The sequence below is a fragment of the Lissotriton vulgaris genome, chromosome 5 (genome assembly GCF_964263255.1).
Source record: "Lissotriton vulgaris chromosome 5, aLisVul1.2, whole genome shotgun sequence".
Classification (NCBI taxonomy): domain Eukaryota; kingdom Metazoa; phylum Chordata; class Amphibia; order Caudata; family Salamandridae; genus Lissotriton; species Lissotriton vulgaris.
Genome location: NC_141693.1, coordinates 1369693553 through 1369714238, shown reverse-complemented (window position 1 = coordinate 1369714238; position 20686 = coordinate 1369693553). Strand labels below are relative to the sequence as shown.

Genomic DNA, 20686 nt, shown 5'->3' with positions numbered 1-20686 from the left:
TCTCTGTTAGTTGCTAGGATGCTTAGAATGTTATGTCTTGAGAATGTGCCAGTAAGAAGAAGCTGGAGAAGGAGCTGGAGGTCTCTTCATTTATCCTGATTAAACTGAACTTATTTTACCTTCTATCAACTGTGTGGACCCCCTCTTTACATTGGCGACGAGGTGGAGAAGCAGCTCTGGCAGGGGACAGAGTACAGAGACCTTCACCCCTGGATGATACTACCTGGAGCTGGTAGTATACATTTAGTTTCCTTCTACTTTGGATTGACTTTTGCCTTCTTGGAAATTCTTCTAAAGATACCCCCATGTGAGTGCTGATAATTTGACTAATTTGACTTCGAAAATCTTTAAAGCCTGAACTTGTTGTACCATTTCGCATCATTGCGCATTCTTCAAAATTTTAAACTGCAGCGTTTACCGCCGCGCTCCACAATGGAATCTGCTCCATGACGCTTATCCTCACTTCGGAATCTGCAATCTCTTCGGATCGTCATCTTTCTTGTGACGACATTGCGCCCTCACGTTGCGTGACCCTGCGCAGGCGGCCATCTTTATCACACGTTGCCTAGCAATCTGCCGATGCGCATTCGTCCTTTAAGTGCCGAGTGCGTTGCCTAGCAGCCAAGAGGAAACCAGCTGCCGGTGCGCATTCGTCCTATTATTTTTCGGGATTAATGCATAGAATGCGGTTAATCTTAAGAAGCAACAACATTAGCGAGCAGAGCATTCTTGGGCAAGTAGCAGGAAGAGCATTTGCCACATACTATTTGTTCATGTTCAAATCGAGTGCATATACTTGAAGGGCTTTAAAAGTGACAGTGTTAATTTTCAAATGTAAATCCCAAAAGTAGATTGTGATAGTGGAAAGTGAATCTTAAAGTACATTACTCTAATTTTCTTCTGTAAAGTTGAAGTATGGCTGAGCAAACTTTTGCTCCCACCCCTGCTTTTCTTCCCACCCCTGGGGAGCCTACAATACCATGGAAAGAATGGAAACAATTGTTTTTAACTTATATTCTTGCTACAGGTTCTGACAAGTTTGGGCCAATTCGCAGGCAAGCAAATTTGCTTCATAATTTGGGAGTTGAAGGTAGAAGACTTTACGAGGATCTGCCTGAGATTTCTTTGGGGATTGGAAATGGACAACCTAATAACGTTTATGAAATGAGTATGCAAATGCTTGAGAAAAGGTTTATGACCAAAATAAATACTGTGCTTGAAAGGCATAAATTCTTTTGTCGTGCACAATAGAATGATGAAGACATAGCAAGCTATGTAGCAGCCTTAAGAGGATTGTCTGTCAATTGCCAATTCAAGGATTTAAATGATTCTTTGATTCGCGATCAGATAGTGAGATGTACTAATAACAAAAGGGTTAGAGAGAAATTACTTATAAAAGACTGTACCTTGGAAGAGGCGATTCAGATTGCTAAAGGACTTGAAAATACTGACTTGTGGATTAAAGAAATGGATAAGTGCACTAGTTCAGCAACGTCCAAAGAAGGGTTTACAAAGCAATCTGAGGTTAATGAGAAGCCTTCTCTTGTTCAAACTGGTGTTAATGAGACTAAACTTGCTAAACCCCTAGGAAAGTTTGATTCCAAGTCTTCTAAATCTTTTAACAATTTCCGTCCAAGTCCTACGACTTCTACACAGCAAGGAAATTTTCGCCAAGTGAAATGTTATAGGTGTGTGTGCTTGATTGATGTTCCCACTGAGAGTACAGATAAGTTGGAGAAACCACATAGTCTAATCAGTTTTGACTGCAGAGATCCTAAACATCCTGGATCCAAGGATGTTAAGATGCTAATTGATTCTGGAAGTCTTTACACATTACTGTCTAAGGAAATGTACATTAACGTTTGGGCAGAAAATAGTGATCTTTCTTCTTGGGGGGCTCCTGACATCAAGGCTGTAGGATATGGTGGTAAAACCATAGACATTTTGGGATTGAAATGGATGGTAATAACTTTTTCCTCTAGGAAAGTGTTTGGTAGAGTCTACTTGACCAAACAAGGTTCTAATTTGCTTGGCTGGCGCCACCAAAAAGATTTAGGTATAACGTTAAATCCCAATGCACCTGAACCAGTATCCTCTCTCACTGTTCTCAGTATTGATGGTTTTGAAATTGATATTATGAGAAAGTTTCCAGACGTCTTTACTGAAAGGCTGGGTAAATTGAAAGGGTTTTCGCACCGGATAATACTTAAGAAAAACGCAGTGCCTTTAGTTCACAAGGTTAGAAGTGTTCCACACTTAATGAGGGCTCCTCTTAAAGATGAACTGGATAAGTTGTTGGATTTGAAAATAATTGAGCCTATTGAAGCTTCTGAGTGGCTTGCGCCCATTGTGGTCGTGCCAAAGGACGGGGGAGCGAAAATTCGTCTATGTGTGGATTTGCGCGACTTAAATAGAAATATTTGGTTAGACAGGCAACCCTTACCCAATATTTCTGAAATGCTGAGTGCAATGGGTGGGGGCGTGGTTTTTAGTGTGATTGACATGTCAGCTGCGTATCACCAAACAGATTGAGCTGAGGAATCACGTCACCTTACCTCTTTTGTGACTCCGCTAGGAGCCTTTAGGTATTGCAGGATGCCTTTTGGCCTGGCATCTGCTTCTGCAGTATTTCAAAGAGTAATGCAGAAGGTTTTAGCTGGTGTGGAGAATGTCTTGTGTTTTCAAGATGATGTTTTGGTTGTTGGGAGAGATTGTGAACACCATGATAAAGTTTTGACAGAGGTATTGGTGCGAATGGAAAAGAATGGGTTAACTATAAAGAAGGAAAAGTGTCAACTTAAACGTGACTGTGTGACTTACTTAGTTCATGAAATTTCCGGTCTGGGAATAAAACCTAAGAGCAGCATAGTTTCTGCAATCAACAATGCTCCTACATCTACTTGTAAAGATCAGCTTAGATCGTTTTTAGGCTTGGCCGAATATTGTTCGAAATTTATTAAGAGTTTTGCTGATGTTGTAGAATCCTTAAGGTTGCTAATGAAGAATGGTGTCGTATTTGATTGGAGTGAAAGCTGTGAGAAGGCGTTTAAAAGTGTGAAGGATGGCATATTGCATGCACCGACCTTAGGTCATTTTGATGTTCGAGCCAAAACTTTGGTAACTACAGATGCAAGTAGCGTAGGGCTTGAAGCAGTGCTAATTCAAATTTCTGGTAGTGTTGAAAAAATCATTGGATTCGCGTCTAGGAGGCTTCAAGGAGCGGAAACTTCTCATTCAGTAATTGAGAGAGAGGCTCTCGCTTGTACGTGGGGTATCAAGCATTTTAGGTACTTTCTGTGGGGTTTACCTTTTAGAGTAAGGACAGATCATAAACCCCTGGTGCATTTGTTCAAAGGTGGTAGAGGCCTGGAGGGGAATGTTACCCATAGGATATCGAAGTGGATTCTATCAGTTTTAGAGTACAATTTTGATATGGAATATGTCAAGGGTGAGAAAAATGTTGTTGCAGATTATTTGTCTAGGATGCCAGTTGATGTGGTGTCTGAGGAGTTTGTGAGATGAATTTAGTGCCAGTTGCAATGAAATTTTGGCATTTGATAGAGTCGAGTGGGAAAGTGCTATGAGTGATGATCATCTATTAAAGATAGTTATGGATAATGTGTCTGGTGGTTGGTCTAAGGAGTCTTGTGGTGATGTAAGATTAAAAGGTTTTTTTCATGTGGAGGGGGAATTGAGTGTTGCGGAAGGCAAATTGTGGCATAGAAATAGATTAGTTCCACCATGCAGTCTTAGGACTAAGATTATGAACTTAGCGCAAGAAGGCCATTTGGGTCGCAATATGACAAAGAGAAGAATTCGAGAATCTTACTGGTAGCCGGGCATGGATGGTGAAATTGACGAGATTGTAAAGAGCTGTCATGCATGTGCAAGTAGCGACAAGACCAAAGTGGTCAGGCAACCTCCTCTCCAATGTGTTGAGTTCCCAGAACATCTGTGGGAGAAATTAGCTATAGATTTTTTGGGTCCAATCCATAAGCTCGGGGTGCGTAACAGGTTTTTGATGGTACTTGTGGATTATCATTCAAAATGGTTTGTGGTAGAGTCGACTGAATTTATTGATACTAGAAGAGTTATTGGGTTTTTGGAGAGAGCGTTCTTGAATGAAGGGATTCCGAAAACTTTAGTGTCAGATAACGGTGTGTAGTTGGTCTCTAGGGAAATGAAGGAGTTTCTGGATGGAATGGGAGTTTGTCATGAAAGGGTGGCATTGTTCAGACCACAGGCCAATGGTTTGGTGGAGAAGAGTGAATAGGTTGTTAATGGAAAACATTCAATTGTCTCTTGCTAATGGTTTGACTTGGTCTGGTGAACTAAAAAAAATGATGTGGTCCTACAGAGTTACCCCGCACTCCGTTACTGGTGTTTCACCCTTTGTTTCTCTTAAAGGTCGTGAGCCGGGTGTGAAGGAGCTTCCGGGTTGGTTGAGAAGCAAGGAATGTGTATGGGTCGATCGTAAAGGAGTGAAGTATGGTGTTGACAAACAGCAAGGTGATTCTACCCTGTCATATAACTTGAGAATGAGGGTACGTGAGAATGATTTCAAAGTGGGTGACTGGGTTGTGACAAGGAAGGGGGGATTTGTGGTTAAAGGAGACAGCAAGTTCTCTCAACCTATGCAAATGAAATGCGTCAAAAGAAATGTTCTTATTTTGACAGATGGTTCTGCTTGGAGCTGTGGCAATGTTGCAAAGTGTTCTGCTCCTTAGTGCATTTTTAGATTTACCTTATTCTGCATTATTGTTGTTCATGCTTGTATTTCCTTTATTATTTGTAATGGGGGAGATGAGTTCGGATCTATACTCATTGAGTCTAGCTCAATAGAACTCTCTGTTAGTTGCTAGGATGCTTAGAATGTTATGTCTTGAGAATGTGCCAGTAAGAAGAAGCTGGAGAAGATGCAGGAGGTCTCTTCATTTATCCTGATTAAACTGAACTTATTTTACCTTCTATCAACTGTGTGGACCCCCTTTTTACAGTTTGCATTGACCATTTCCCTGCAGCCACCTCAGTGTGATTATGTGGTGTTTGATGTATTGCGACGGAAGTCGTCTGCTAATACCCGACTCTGGAATAGAAGTCCATCGGTGAGGAATTTGTGGAGTGGCCACACATGACTATTGTTTTATTTTTATTTTGGGGATCGTTTCCTCTGCTGCAGTTTTGTTCATTACCTCCAGTTATGGGTATATTGAGTAATCCTCAATTAGTACCAACACATGTTTGCTGTCAGGCAAACTCCTAAAGTCAGCACTGGTTTTGATCCAGGGGCCTTCAGGTATTGCCTCAGTGAGGACAAACGTTGGAGATTCTGATTGGCTGGTGGCCTGGCACATCCTGTTCCACTTTGTCATATAGATGAGGAGACCTGTTTTTGATTTGTATGAGGCTCTTAGTCTTAACTGTACCCTGATGACCATTGTTGGCAAGGTGTACCACTCGCATTTTCATCTCGTTGTGGTTCACCAGTCAAATTCCATGGAGGAGGCATTCATCTGGTGATTCTGCAAGCTCATAAATGTTCATGAAGGAGGGACCTCTGAATTTGTTGTACTTCCCCAGTCCTCTGGAATAAGTTGTTATTAAGGGAGGCCCACCGCCCGCCTCTCACTGCATGGACGGCCACCTTTAAGCAGTCCTCGAATTCTGTGATCTGTTGAATTTCTTCTAAAGATATTGGCAGAGGCATCAAGCTTTCCACTTAGGTACTCCTCAGTGTCCGGAGATCAGTCTTATTCCTCAGGGCACACCCCTCACCCCCCTCACCCTCACAACCCCCTCACCCTCACACCCCCTCATCCTCACACCCCCTCACCCTCACACCCCCTGTTAGACAGAAAACTTGAGGGTCGGCCGAGCAAGGGGGAGAGGCCTCCTGGCGAGGGTCCTCTCCTCAGATCGTACGGACGGGGAACCACCCCCCCACAGATGGACACCACACAAAGATAGGTTCTCAACACTTTTATCAGTATTCTTAGGCAGGTTACCGGAACGTTACAGAAAGAGCAGGATACTGGGATCCCTGCAATTCTAGTCTCTGTGGGAAGGGGGTAGCGGGACAGTCTCGGTACCGGTCTGGTACAGGGGTATCGAGTGGTCAGCTCTCAATCCTCGAGCTGGAGGGTTCTCTAGTAGGGGCCGCGGCAGCGCCAGCAGGCCTTCAAGGATGGTGCACGAAGATGAGCCGCGGCAGCGCCTGCAGGCCTTCAAGGATGGTTCACGAAATGGAGCCGTGGCAGCGCCAGCAGGCCTTCAAAGATAGATCACGAGGATGAGCCGCGGCAGCGCCAGCAGGCCTTCAAAGATGGTTCACGAGGATGAGCCGCGGCAGCGCCAGCAGGCCTTCAAGGATGGTTCACGAGGATGAGCCGCGGCAGCGCCAGCAGGCCTTCAAGGATAGTTCACGAGGATGAGCCGCGGCAGCGCCAGCAGGCCTTCAAAGATGGTTCACGAGGATGAGCCGCGGCAGCGCCAGCAGGCCTTCAAAGATGGTTCACGAAGAGGAGCCGTGGCAGCGCCAGCAGGCCTCCAAGGATGAGTTTGTCTCGGTGTCTCTCGACTCCAGGATACAACTGGCTTCCTGCTCTGGAGCTGCCCCAGTTATAGGTCTGGTGCCCTTTGATGTCCGGACCCTCGCACTTTGAGGTCGGGGGGTCCGGGATGAGGGAGTCCAGACACCCAGCAGGGGGGGGTGGAGCCAGTGCCCAGGGAGGCCGGGGGCGATCGAAACCAGGCGGATGGAACCCATCGACACTCCTTCTCCCATTGACTCGCCAAGTGGTCTCTTTACCCCCCTGGGTGGATGGTGGTGCCTCGATGTCGGGGCCTGGCTGGGCCTGAGGCTGAGGTCGACCCTAGGCCACGAGGCCTGGTCGTGGAGGGTCCAAGATGGTGGCTGGGCCGGAGACGGTGGTCCGGGAAAAGGGGTCCGGGCCAGCCGAGAAGGTTGCGGACATGAGTTTGAGTTCCATCGGGGAATAGCTGGGGTAGCCCGGAGGGCGGAAGGTGCGGGGAACAGGGGTAACGGTAGTCCGGGACCCGCCATGCGGGAGTGGCCGGGCCACGCCACGAGGCCGGGTCCAACATGCGTCCCCCCCAGCTGAAGGCAGGGAGAGTCACCCATCTCCTTGGGTATTCTCCTCGCCGAGGCAGAAGAAGCGGGACAGGCCGTCGGCGTTGGCGTGGTCGTTGCCTGGGAATGTTCCACAGTGAAGTCCATCCCTTGCAGGGAGATGGACCAACGCAACAGCTTCGGATTCTCCCCTCGCATTTGCATCAGCCATTGCAGAGGTTGGTGGTCCGTTTGTACCCGGAAGTGGGTACCGAAGAGGTAGGGTCGGAGCTTCTTGAGGGCCCATACCACGGCAAAGGCCTCTCTCTCAATGGTGCTCCAGCGCTGTTCTCGGGCCAGCAGACGTCGGCTGATGAAGGCTACCGGCTGGTCAATTCCCTCTGCATTGACTTGGGAGAGAACGGCTCCGATTCGGTGATCGGAGGCATCGGTCTGTACCACGAATTCCCGGCTGTAGTCGGGAGCTTGGAGCACGGGTGCGGTGCACATCGCTGTCTTGAGGGTCCCAAAGGCGGCCTGACACTCGGGGGTCCAGTGTACCTTCGGGGGGTGCTTCTTTGACGTTAGTTCTGTGAGGGGGCCCACAATGCTGCCATAGTCCTTCACGAAGCGCCGGTAGTATCCGGTGAGCCCCAGGAAGGCTCAGACTTCTGTCTGGGTGACCGGGGGTTCCCAGCCCCGGATGGCGGCGATCTTGGGTTGAAGGGGGGCCACCTGGCCACTTCCCACCTGGCGCCCTAGGTAGGTCACGGACCCGTTGGCCGATTTGGCATTTGCTGGCCTTGATTGTTAGTCCTGCTCGCCGGAGGGCGGCCAAGACCTCCCTGAGGTGTTGGAGGTGTTCGGCCCAGTGGAGGCTGTACACGGCAATATCGTCCAGATAGGCGGCGCTGAACTCCTCGAGCCCCGCCAGCACCTTGTTCACGAGTCTCTGGAACGTGGCGGGGGCGTTTTTCATCCCGAAGGGCATCACCTTGAAGTGATAGTGGCCATCCGGAGTGGAGAAGGCGGATCGCTCTTGGGCGCCCGGGGTGAGGCCGATCTGCCAGTAGCCCGCAGTTAAGTCAATGGGGCTTAGGTAGCGGGCGGCCCCCAGGCGGTCGATCAGCTCATCAGCCCGGGGGATGGGGTGAGCGTCTGTTCGGGTGGCGGCGTTCAAGCCCCGGTAGTCCACACAAAATCTGAGTTCGGGGGCGACGCCAGGGGCGGCGGCCTTGGGGACCAGCACGACCGGGCTGGCCCAGGGGCTGTCGGAGGGCTCGATCACTCCCAGAGCCAGCATCTTGGACACTTCCCCCTGGATGCAGGCGCGTACTCGATCGGGCACTCGGTAGGCCCTGTGCCGGATAGGGGGTCTATACCCGGTGTCGACATCATGGAGGCACCCGGGAGTGACCCCAGGGGTGAGGGAGAACAGGTCGGAAAACTGCTGTAGCAAGTCTTGGCAGCTTTGGCGTTGTGCTGGGGTCAGGGCGGAAGAGAGGTTGACTCCTTCCACTGAGCCATCCTTTGAGGGTCTTCAGGAGGTCCGGGAGGGGCTCGGAGTCCTCTTCAGCCCCACTGTCGGTAGCCATCAGGAGACTAAGTTCGGAGCGCACAAAGTGAGGCTTAAGTCTGTTGGCATGGAGGACCCGGAGGGGGTTCCTGTGGGACTCCAGGTCCACCAGGTAGGTGACGGGGCACTTGCGCTCCACCACCTTGAAGGGTCCTGTCCATTTGTCCTGGAGGGCGCAAGGTTCGACCGGGGACATGACCCAGACCTGTTGTCCCGGCTCGAACTCTATGGACGAGGCGTTTTGCTCGTACCAACGTTTCATGTCTTCTTGGCTGGCTTAGAGGTTGGCCTTGGCAAGCTCCCTGAATCGCCGAGTTTGGTTCCGGAGGGTCAAGAGGTATTTGTATACATCAGGAGGAGCATTCTGGGGGGTCACCTCCCATCCCTCTTTGACCAGACTTAGGGGACCCCGGACGGGGTGCCCATACAATAGTTCGAAGGGGCTGAATCCCAGGGACTTCTGTGGGACCTCCCGGTAGGCAAATAGGAGGCAGGGCAGCAACACGTCCCATTGGCGTCGTAGGGGCTCCTCCAGGCCCATGATCATACCCTTGAGGGTGCGATTGAAGCATTCCACGAGTCCGTTCCCTTGCGGGTGGTAGGGGGTCGTAAATTTGTAGGTGACCCCGCACTGTTGCCATAGGGACTTCATGTATCGGGAGATGAAGTTCGTGCCCCGATCACTGACGACTTCTCGGGGGAAGCCCACCCGGGAGAAGATCCCCATCAGGGCCCGGCCCACCACGGGCGCTGTCACGGTCCGGAGGGGTATGGCTTCGGGATAGCGGGTGGCATGGTCCACCAGAACGAGTATGAAACGGTGACCTTGCGATGTCCGGGGCTCCAGGGGCCCCACAATGTCAATCCCCACCCGTTCGAAGGGAGTGTTGACGATGGGAAAGGGTTGCAGGGGGACCTTCAGTTTTCGGCCGCTCTTTCCGCTGGCCTGGCAGGTGGGGCAGGCTCGGCAGTGGTTGATCACATCGTTCCTCATCTTGGGCCAGTAGAAATGGGTCACCAGGCGGCTGTAAGTCTTGTCCTGTCCCAGGTGCCCAGCTAGAGGAACATCATGAGCCAGGTTCAGGAGGAAGTCTCGGAAGCGAAGGGGGACCACCAGAACCCGGCTGGCCCCTAGCTCGGCAATCTTCTGTTTGCTGTAGAGGAGCTCATTGTCCCAATAGATCCAGTGAGCCCCCGAGGCATCCCCTGCGCTCTGGGCTGCGGCTAGCTGTCGGATCCCCTCGAGGGAGGGACACGTTTTTTGTTCTTGGTGGAACTGTTCTTGAGTGGGGCCACCTTCCTGGCGCTACTGGGCCATCTCCGGGAGGTCGCGGAGTGGTTCCGATGCTTCGTCGTCGGGCCCCTGTGGGTCGGCGTCCGGGGTGGCATCCTCAGAGGTGACGGGCGGTGAAGGTTCGGGCCACTCGGGTTCTTCAGTAGAGGGGATGGCGCGGGCGGCCATAGATCGGGTCGTCGCACAGACCCATTCGGAAGGCCAAGCATCCCCAGGTGCTCCCTTCGTTCAACGGCCGCCCAGGGGGAGCTTTCCAGGTCGTTCCCCAGGAGGCAGTCCACGGGGGCATCGTCTCGGACGGTCACTTTCAGCATGCCCGATACTACCCCCCCCCCCCCCATTCGAAGGGGACGCGGGCCATCTGGCACAGGCTTTCAGAGTTGTCGGCAGACCGTACTGGGCATAGTACGTTGGGCAAGATTTGATCTGGGTTCACCAGATGGCAACGGACGGCTGTTACGCTGGCTCCTGTGTCGCGGAGGGCTTTGGCCCGGCGTCCATTGATGGTGACCCACTGGCTGTACTTCTGCGTGTTGGCCGGGATGGGGGCCCGAGGGACCATGTCTCTCTCCCCTAGACACACCAGGGACATGGCTGCGGGTTCCCACTCTGCCGGGTATGGTTCACAATCTTCGGCTTCTTCTTCGCCTTGCTCTTCTCCGAGGGCGACGGCGGTGATCTGGCGGTTCAGCTGACCCGTGGCCTGGCTGGTTTCTGGGACAGTTGGGGTCATTGGCGTGATGACCGGGTCGATTGCATTTGTGGCAGACAACGTTGGTGCGGAATCCCGGCCGCGTCGGAGGACTTCCTCTTCCGGCCTGTGGAGTGCTGGTGGGGGGCATCGTGGTGGTGTCCCGGCCCGACCCTGGCCGCCTCCTCCTCCTCCTCCTCCTCCTCCTCCTCGCGGGCGGTGGGACCCCTGGGAGGCTCGGCCTTGGTCACCCGCCCAATTTCTGGGGACCCGGGTGCTTTCCCATCGATCCGCTTCAATGGCGAGTTTCCTGGGCTCAGTCAGTTTGCTGTCGAGAAGATGCTGCCTTAGTTCGACGAAACAGTTATTGGAGAGGTGCTCCCACTCAATGAGATCGACTAATTGTTCGTAGGTGGTGACCTGGCTGCCTTTGATCCACCCCTCTAAGGCTCTGCTAAAAAAGTTCACATATTCCACCCAGGTGATATCGGGAATCCGTTTACAGTCTTGGAATCGCTGCCGGTACATCTCAGGTGTGAGCCCATAGCGAGTGAGAAGGGCGGCTTTCATATGCTCGTAAGAGGTCATCTCAGCGTCGGGGAGCTGTAGCAGGGCATCTCTTCCTTCGTTAACGAATCTCCCCCACAATCCGGCCCCCCAGTCTTTTCGCGGGACACGGTGGGAGGTCATGGCTACTTCGTATGCCTTAAACCATTGCTGGATGTCGTCGTTCCGGTAGTACTCTCGGACGACATCTTTGGGAATGTGGAGCTTGGTGTCCGTAGAGGGAGTGGAGCTCTGGTTCTCGGGGACGCCGAGGTCCCTGTTTTGCTTTCTTATTTCTAGTTCTTTTAACCCGCGCTCATGTTCGTACGCGAGCTTTTTTTCCTCCAGCTCCCTCTGGCTTTTTTTCTCTTCCCGTTCTCCCTGTAATCGCAAGTGTTCAAGGGCTATCTTTTTTTCTGCTAGTTTCAGTTCCCCATCTAAGCGGAGTCTAGCCAGTTCTAACTCGTGGAGCCGGCTCCTTTCTCGTTCTCGGGCCTCCTCGGGAGAGAGGCCCGCGCTTCTCTCCTCCTTGGGGGTTGCAATGATTTCTGCGGTCGCAATGTTTTCGTTTTGGGGTGGTGATGCTCCCGTCTCCACCCAAGTCTGCAAAGCGTGCTTGAGATAGTCTTTGGTACTTAGTCCCGTGGTAGCGATACCCAAGTCTATGCAGAATTGCTTCAAATCCTTGTGACTGTACTCTTCCAGCCGTTCCATCCGGAATTTTGCGGTTGTTCCGGTTTCTTTTGTCGACATGGTCGCTGTGTGTTTTTCGTTTGTAGTGGGGCGAGTTACTCTCCGTACGATTTGTGTCGGCTCAAATCGCGCCTCTGGCCACCAATGTTAGACGGAAAACCAGAGGGTCGGCCGAGCAAGGGGTAGAGGCCTCCTGGCGAGGGTCCTCTCCTCAGATCGTACGGACGTGCAACCACCCCCCCCCCCCACAGATGGACACCACACAAAGATTGGTTCTCAACACTTTTATCAGTATTCTTAGGCAGGTTACCGGAACGTTACAGAAAGAGCAGGATACTGGGATCCCTTCAATTCTAGTCTCTGTGGGAAGGGGGTAGCGGGACAGTCTCGGTACCGGTCTGGTACAGGGGTATCGGGAGGTCAGCTCTCAATCCTCGAGCTGGAGGGTTCTCTAGTAGGGGCCGCGGCAGCGCCAGCAGGCCTTCAAGGGTGGTGCACGAAGATGAGCCGCGGCAGCGCCAGCAGGCCTTCAAGCATGGTTCACGAAGATGAGCAGTGGCAGCGCCAGCAGGCCTTCAAAGATAGTTCACGAGGATGAGCCGCGGCAGCGCCAGCAGGCCTTCAAAGATGGTTCACGAGGATGAGCCGCGGCAGCGCCAGCAGGCCTCCAAGGATGAGTTTGTCTCGGTGTCTCTCGACTCCAGGATACAACTGGCTTCCTGCTCTGGAGCTGCCCCAGTTATAGGTCTGGTGCCCTTTGATGTCCGGACCCTCGCACTTGGAGGTCGGGGGGTCCGGGATGAGGGAGTCCAGACACCCAGCAGGGGGGTGGAGCCAGCGCCCAGGGAGGCCGGGGGCGATCGAAACCAGGCGGATGGGAGCCATCGACACTCCTTCTCCCATTGACTCGCCAAGTGGTCTCTTTACCCCCTGGGTGGATGGTGGTGCCTCGATGTCGGGGCCTGGCTGGGCCTGAGGCCGAGGTCGAGGTCGACCCTAGGCCACGAGGCCTGGTCGTGGAGGGTCCAAGATGGCGGCTGGCCGGAGACGGTGGTCGGGGAAAAGGGGTCCGGGCCAACCGAGAAGGTTGCGGACATGAGTTTGAGTTCCATCGGGGAATAGCTGGGGTAGCCCGGAGGGCGGAAGGTGCGGCTCTTGTCCGGGGAACAGGGGTAACGGTAGTCTGAGCCCCGCCATGCGGGAGGGGTCGGGCCACGCCACGAGGGGGGTCCAACACCCCCTCACCCTCACACCCCCTCACCCTCACACCCCCTCACCCTAACCCCCCCTCACCCTAACCCCCCCTCACCCTAACCCCCCCTCACCCTAACACCCCCTCACCCTAACCCTCCCTCACCCTAACCCTCCCTCACCCTAACCCTCCCTCACCCTCACCACACCCCCTCAACCTCACACCCCCCCACACCCCCTCACCCTCACACCCCCTCAGACCCCCTCACCCTCACCCCCCTAACACCCCCCTCACAACCCCTCACCCCCCCACCCTCCCTCACCCCCCACCCTCCCTCACCCTCACCCCCCCTCACCCTCTCACCCCCTCACCCCCCTCACACCCCCACCCACACACCCCCTCACCCTCACCCTCACCCCCCCTAACCCTCACACCCCCTCACCCTCTGTGCAACCATTCAACAACTGGTTCAAATATGTTCTGTCAATGTTTCAAGCTTTATTACAAATGTAACAAAAAGAGGTTACATTTTCACTTCTGTTCTTGGATTTTCGTCACAATAAAATACTCTGAACATAATCTTCACAAAAGTTATTTACATAAGTTTAAGCTATTGCCATTATAAATTACAATAACTTATTTAAGTATTAATTATTTGAAAAAATTAACAGCCATTGTTATTTGTAATATCAATACATCTAAGTCACGTAAATACAACACATATTGCATTAGAAATGCTATAGGTGTCGCATTTGCGAAAGTTATAACGATTAGCATTGTAAATGACATAGCTATTAATTTAGCTATTTTCAAAAACAAAACAAATAAAAAATTTGTCATTTACAATACCAATAGCTCAAACTTTCCTAATGCGAGACCTATTGCATTGTAAATGCTGGTTTTAGACAGGTCTTGATTAATATTCCTAAACAAGCGCTTACAATGCAATAGGTCTCGCAGTGACATTATTCTAAGCTATTGATATTGTAAGTGACATTTTTGTTTTGTTTTTCTTTTGTAAAACATAAATAAAAGGCATTTGCTATTGACATTGCAAATGACAATACCTTTCATTTGTATTTTTTTACAACATAAATAAAAGGCAATGGTATTAACAATGACAATAGCTTAAAGTAAACATTTAGCTAGTGGCATTTTAAATTACCACGCCTTTTATTTATGTTTAACAAAAGAAAAACAAAACAAAAACAATGTCATTTACAATGTCAATAGCTCAAAATAATGTCAGTATGAGACCTATTGCATTGTAAATGCACTGCCAAGTACCTGCAACCACCAGCACAAATTAAGCACTGTATAGCTTTCTTGTACATAGGCTGTGCTTGTTTGGAAGTGTGTTGGGTTTTTAGTGTGAACCTTTTGATAAGTGTTACTCCACAAAAGTAAGAGGAGAATGGGTTTAGCTTAAGCGGAGACGTAGACTCTCCAACCCAGCAGGCATTTTGCTCCCTCGAAGCCTGGCAGTGTAAGGCATCCATTGTTGAAGACCTGAGTCTTACAATAGGTAGCCCCACCACAATGCACATTAAACCACTAGGCTACAAGGTCATCCTTTGCCCTTGCCACGGGTATTCTGATGAGCTGAGTTCGACCGGCTGTAATCTTGCACCTGGGCCTGTGTTCCTTGGCTCGGCAGATGACCAGGGGTCATTAAGGTAGTGAGAGCCTTACTCGCTGTGCCTTTTCTTATCTGTTTACACCAATCAAGGAGGTGGGGAGCACAACAGTGACGCCATCTAATTACTTCACTGGCCCCTTCCCCCACCTGTTCCTGCAGACTCGAGCCCTTTTCTGACCTTCTGCTTTTAAGCAGAATCCCACCCCCCTCCCCCTCCCGCTGCTCCCTGGAAAGCACATCTGTCAAACTCGGAGGATTGTCAGAAACGTGGGAGTAGGGGCAGCAAATATGTTTGTGTGTGGAGGGGGTGTTGGAAACCTGGTGAGAAAGCAGGAGCAGGGGATGCAATGCTTTGCTGACTAAGCGTATTTCACGTATGGCTGTCATAATAGGGGCTTTCGGACAGTGCTGGTTTTAGAGAAAAAACACAAAGCATCCAGGGAACTGTAGTGTAATCATTCCTTTTGGTAGAGTTCACAGGTACCGTTAAGCCCAGACTGTCTATATCTCATCCTTGTGTCCTGTGACCTCGTTAGCAGTCACACAAGACCGACGAACGGAGACACCAACCCTACGGCAATTATGCCCATCATTTAGAGCACCAGATAGAACCTAACGATCCAGAAGACTTTTTCCTAAATAACCAAAAATTACGCCCTGAAGAAGCCCCAGGCCAGATGGCCGTGTAATGGGTGAAACACGTGTTAGCTGTCAGTTTTACTCTCTAAACTCACTCTCACGGACAGAGTGACAACACCACCATAAACGCTCTACAAAATGAACTCTGGTATGATTGGAATTTTTCCTAAAAAATGAGATAAATCAATCTTGCCCTTACAACCTTGCTGAACCTTATCTACATTAGGGGGCTAAGGGGGTTTTACCCTGTCAAGGGCAAGCATCAGCACTACAATTTCAGCTCAATATTCTGCTAGTTAGGGATCAGGACCTTTCACTCCTTAAATCGTAAAAGCCCTTGTAAGTTTGCCTGCTACTGATGTGTCTGTCGTCAGAAAGCTCCATGTGCGACATGGGTGGTGTCACTGCGCTACAAAACCATCCTGGAGATTGACATTTATAGTAGACCAGAAGGTCTATGGGGTAATTGCGGTACAGGGCAGAGGTGCCTGGCGTCGGAAACTCAACACTGTAAATCAAATACAAGCACCTCTCTTATATACATAATGTATTTTGAGGCTGGATCAGTCACTGCCCGCTGGCGTCAGGTTCGCATCCAAGTGGGGCTGGTTCAGGACCCATCCTTAGAGATCTATGTGCGAGTTCTATCGGGTTTAATAATAACACATTTTAATGCTACACATTATCATCCAAAACAATAAGCTAACAACAAGTGCTGATGGGCCTACTGCAAGCAAGGAAAAGTAGTAGTAAGTAGTAAAACAAGGGCCAGCAGCTTGTGTGCTCCGAGCAGGGAGGGGCTGGGGGGCGAGGAGAGGCTCCCTGAGTGGACGTGTGCTCCAAGGGGGAATTCAAGGGGGGGGGGCTCAAGCGAGGAGAGGCTGCCTGTGCAAAACACAGAGTCTGCCGGGATCCTCCTGTCCTCCCCGTGACCCTGTGCGCCTTTCCGCTCCATGCCTGCTTCACGGCTGTACTGAAGAATTTTCTTATCTGCTTGTTAAAATAAACAAGCAGATAAGAAAAGTCTTCATGACAGCCGCAAACTAGGCCACTGAGTCCGGAAGGGCTATCCGAAAAAAGGACAGGGTGGCACCCAAAAACACTCATTTCCATTGGGAAGGCAGGGTTTACCATAAACGCTGACGCTACCCAATTGAAAAGAGTGGCAGGGCTTAGAGTCCCATTTAGAAATCACTTTTCTAAATACCGACTATAAGCTATATACCAAATGTAATGTTTTAGGCAATCGGATCAACACTGCGGCCCCAGCTCTGATCCCTTTGCGTGAAACTGGGATTATCAGAGGTAGAAGTCCATTTACAAACGCTCATCAGACTATTCCAGCAGCCATTATCCTATTGGATGCAGAAAAGGCATTTGAACCGATGAGTTGGAAGTATTTTTTGTCTATCATGGCCAACTTTCGAGTACCCTCTCAACTCATGAGGTCAATCTAAGCCTTACACCAGTGTGCAAGGGTCTAACGGATTATTGACAATGCACAAGCAGGGGAAATACTGCTGGGGCGAGGCACCCAACCTTGAAGGGTTTCCTTTGTCCCCAATATTATTCGCTATTTTTATAAAACCACTGGCCCAAGCCCTACGTGAAAGTAGACCGGTTTTAACACCCGTTACAGGGGCTCCTATAATTAAGTTACACACAGACGATATGGTGCTCAATTTAACACCTACATTGCATAATATAAACCAGGCCTTACAACCAAGTCAGGTTTTTACGGTTTAGGGATATATTTCTCTGAACAGAGAGGGAAACCTTTTTCGGGATGATTATGACCCAGTTGTAAGGAAGATAGACAACCTTTTGGAGATTTGGAGAGGACTTAAACGCTCCATAATTAGCAGAATTACACTTATTAAGATGTTAATTCTTCATTTGTTTCCATTTCATTGTTTTGCTGTTTCTCATAGTCTGAAAAAATCTTTTGTTAGACTGGATCAGATGTTACGTTTATTTGTGTGGAACCAGAAACACCCGGAAATAACTGAGCATTTTACAATTGCCCATGGGAAAGAGCAGGTTACAACGTTATTATTTGGCATCCTTAGCGCTACAGTGAAGCGGTTTGTCAGCAGTCTTCCAGTTTTGATAACTCGGTTCTGCTACAGCTGTTGAAAGTCCTAACACTGCCGATTTATCCTGGTGTGCAAAATCCCCAGCCTCCCGAAAAGCGTGAGTTACAAAGCGCTATCCCAATGTGCGACACTCAGGCAGAAGATATTTTCAAACTCAGTGCATTCTCATTCAAAATGCTCAAACACAGATAGGTCTTCAATTTTCCTGACTGCTGGTTTAGCTAAAGAAACAATACGTAAATGGGCAGATTTAAATATGCCAAACACCAGGGAACTTTTCATGGGCCCCCGTTTCAAGTCGTCGCAGGCAAAATACTCCATAGTCAGCATCACTTCTTTATAGAAGCCCAAATAAGAGTGATCCTTGGTAATATTAACTGGTTCGACACAGAGTCTTCCAGGAAGAAAGCAAAGGATCTGCTTAGGAAAGATAAAGTCAATCTCTCCCTTTGGTTTTGGTATCAGGCGCGGAGCCAGACCCTGTGCAGTTAACAGAAGCAGAGTGTAGTAAATGGGTGCAGTGACTTGGAAAAGTGACCAGCAATGAGAGAGGTATTTCAGCTTGAGCTACACCTGTTTTAGGGTTACGAACTTCCAGTGTATGGCTTTTTTAACGGTGGATGATCTATCCAACGCCATGGGTTTTGAATAAAATGTTCTCTTCAGTGCCTGGGAAGTATCCAAAGCGTAGTTCTGAGGAAGATTGCCTACACGTGTTCTGGTCCTATAATTCTGTTAAGTTTTTTTGGGAAGGGATTCAGAGCGGTATGCATGACCATTGAGGGTTCTTCCCTCGCCAGTAACCCTCCTGTGCCTTATTGACTTGCATGTACAAAAAGCCCTACAGGTCGGACATTTTGTTCTTACAACAATGATGATTGCTCGGTCACTAATTACTACCCATTGGAAGTCCCTTGTTGGGCCCAACTTTGAGCAATGGTTAATGAAAATGACGAAGGTTAGTCAATGGGAAGCCTGGTTCCATGCCAGAATGAATAGTTGTGCTATATATTACAGAAATTGAAGAAGTGGGCCAGCAAGGTATAGGAGGATGGAGGGCAAGCACAAGTAAGAAGGGGAGAGGGAATGTTTAAGCACTTTGGGCCAGATGTACAAAAGGATTTAGCATTTCTTAACAGACTGAATCGCAATGTCGGCCTGTTAAGAAATGCTGAATTGCCTTTCGATACGTACAAAGGCAGATCGGTAAATTGTAAAATGCAATTTCCACCCACCAGAAATTGCATTTTGCAATTCCCTAAATAGGAAATCACAAATAGGTATTTCCTATTTGCGATTTCCTAAGTACTTGTACAAAGCATTGCCTAAATGTGAAATGGGCAATTAGGAAAAGCTATTACCATCGATTGCAAGTCGATGGTAACCATGTGCAATTTGATAAAACCACCCCAAGATGCTTTTTAAAATTTATTTTTTTAAGTACCATAAAGTGCACACTTGCCTCTAGGGCATTGTGTGCTTTACATGTGCCAGGAGGTGGGATCGTATGGCGGGTGGGGGGTATATGTTCTTTTGATTTTTTTTTTTACGTTCTTGTAAGACTATGAGGGCTGGTCGAAGTAGAAGATTTCTAGGACGGTTATTTACAACTTAAGGATGAACATTTCTTGTGAGGCTAATTGTTTTGATATGAGTCTTCTCCGACACGGTCAGAAAGTATGTGTTACACTGTTCCATTGTAATCACATTATCCCTTAAAACTATTTTTTTTTTTAAAGAAATATTTTTTTGCAGCTGTGCAATTTGCTAAATCACTCAATATGAACAACGTGAATATAATTAGGTGAACTTATGGGACAACATTACTAACTATCTACCTACCATTCGCCAAATTGTACAGCTTTCAGAACCCCAACAGCAGCAGTACTCTCCCAGTCGAAGCCCTGCCCAACATGGTCTGCATGCGCCCGCGTCCTGTCTTCAAAGAGAAGTTCTCTGGGCTCACTCGTGCGAGGTAGGTACTGAAGGTTCTTAATTTCATTCATTGATCTGTAAAGAACAGAATTACATCAATACATCATTGACCATGCATTCTTTAATTTGATTTGCAAAATGCTGGTCTACCACTCAAAACAATTATTAGCAAAGATGCTTAGGGCCGCGCATGTTACAGTACAGGTGGGGTGCCAGGTGGAGAAACAAAAGCAGTCTATCTCTGGTCGGTCTTGTGTACCTTCATGACCAGGATACCAGCATGCACGAGCGTAGCTTTGATTGCTGCAGCGGATTGGGACCCACTGAACCTTGAATATTGTTGTATTTTACACTTCTAATAGCGGCTAGGGGGACCATTTCCCTTCCTTGCGCTAGGGACCACAACATATTGGCTACAACCCTGCCAGCATGCACACTCAAATGAAAGTTACTACTGTTAAGTATTGTGGAATAAAACAAAGCAAATATAAATGGAATTTAGCAGTATTTTCCATCTGTAAACGGTTAGGCTGACAGGTTTCAACTGCAGTAAAATGTCAAATATGAACTGCACACCAATTTCGCAGAAATGTTTCGCCTTTGCTTGTGAACTCAGTTGATATAGGTAGGGAAAGAGATGCGGTGCATACAATGCTCTTTTAGAACGTATATATTTTTTCTATAAAATAGATGTTCCAGGTAGACATTTCGGGAACGTGTGCATGTTTTAACTTTTGAAATGCGGTAGAATTTTCATAGTTCAATTTTTAAATTAAACACAAATTGCATCACTAACCCAAATCTGCACCCTAAAGGCAAAGTGCAAGAACGTATGCAGGTGCTAGCATATATCCCGGTGCTAGCATATATCCCTTTCACAGAGCAAAAAAGTAAAACAAAAATTATGTGGAGTGCTCACATAAATGGAGTTATGGGATAAGGCTTGAGGAGGCTGGCATTTCAATACTAGGCTCAAAAACAAGTTAGGGACTTTCATGACATGGAAAGGCATTTAAGCACCTCCCTCGGTTTAGCACACGGTCTAAACCACTTTGGTTGCAGATTTACTTTTCATTCTAGCCAGTAATTAACTTACCTGCGACGTTTGAAAGGCGACTTTGGCATGTCTGCTGTCGGTATCATCTGCTCTCCAGGTCTAACCCACATTATAGGGCCATCATCACTTTGCGATCTGCACTGCAACCTAAGAGTAGACAGTGTTCCCCAGGGCAATGTCATCTGAAACCAGAAAAAAACCCATCAGAAATCACATACCAAGCTTCAAAAACAGCACCCATTTACTGATGTACAAAATG

At 49.0% G+C, this 20686-nt stretch overlaps 1 protein-coding gene across 1 annotated transcript in view; it reads right to left on the bottom strand.

Annotated features, from left to right (window-relative positions):
* RSBN1 (round spermatid basic protein 1) overlaps window positions 1-20686 on the bottom strand; it is a 163100-nt gene that overhangs the window by 41261 nt on the left and 101153 nt on the right. Inside the window, exons 4-5 of the mRNA XM_086923321.1 lie at window positions 20467-20609; window positions 19278-19445 (exon numbers count right to left, since the gene is read on the bottom strand). Coding sequence (XP_086779447.1) covers window positions 19278-19445; window positions 20467-20609 — 311 coding nt within the window. The remainder of the gene's footprint in view (window positions 1-19277; window positions 19446-20466; window positions 20610-20686) is intronic.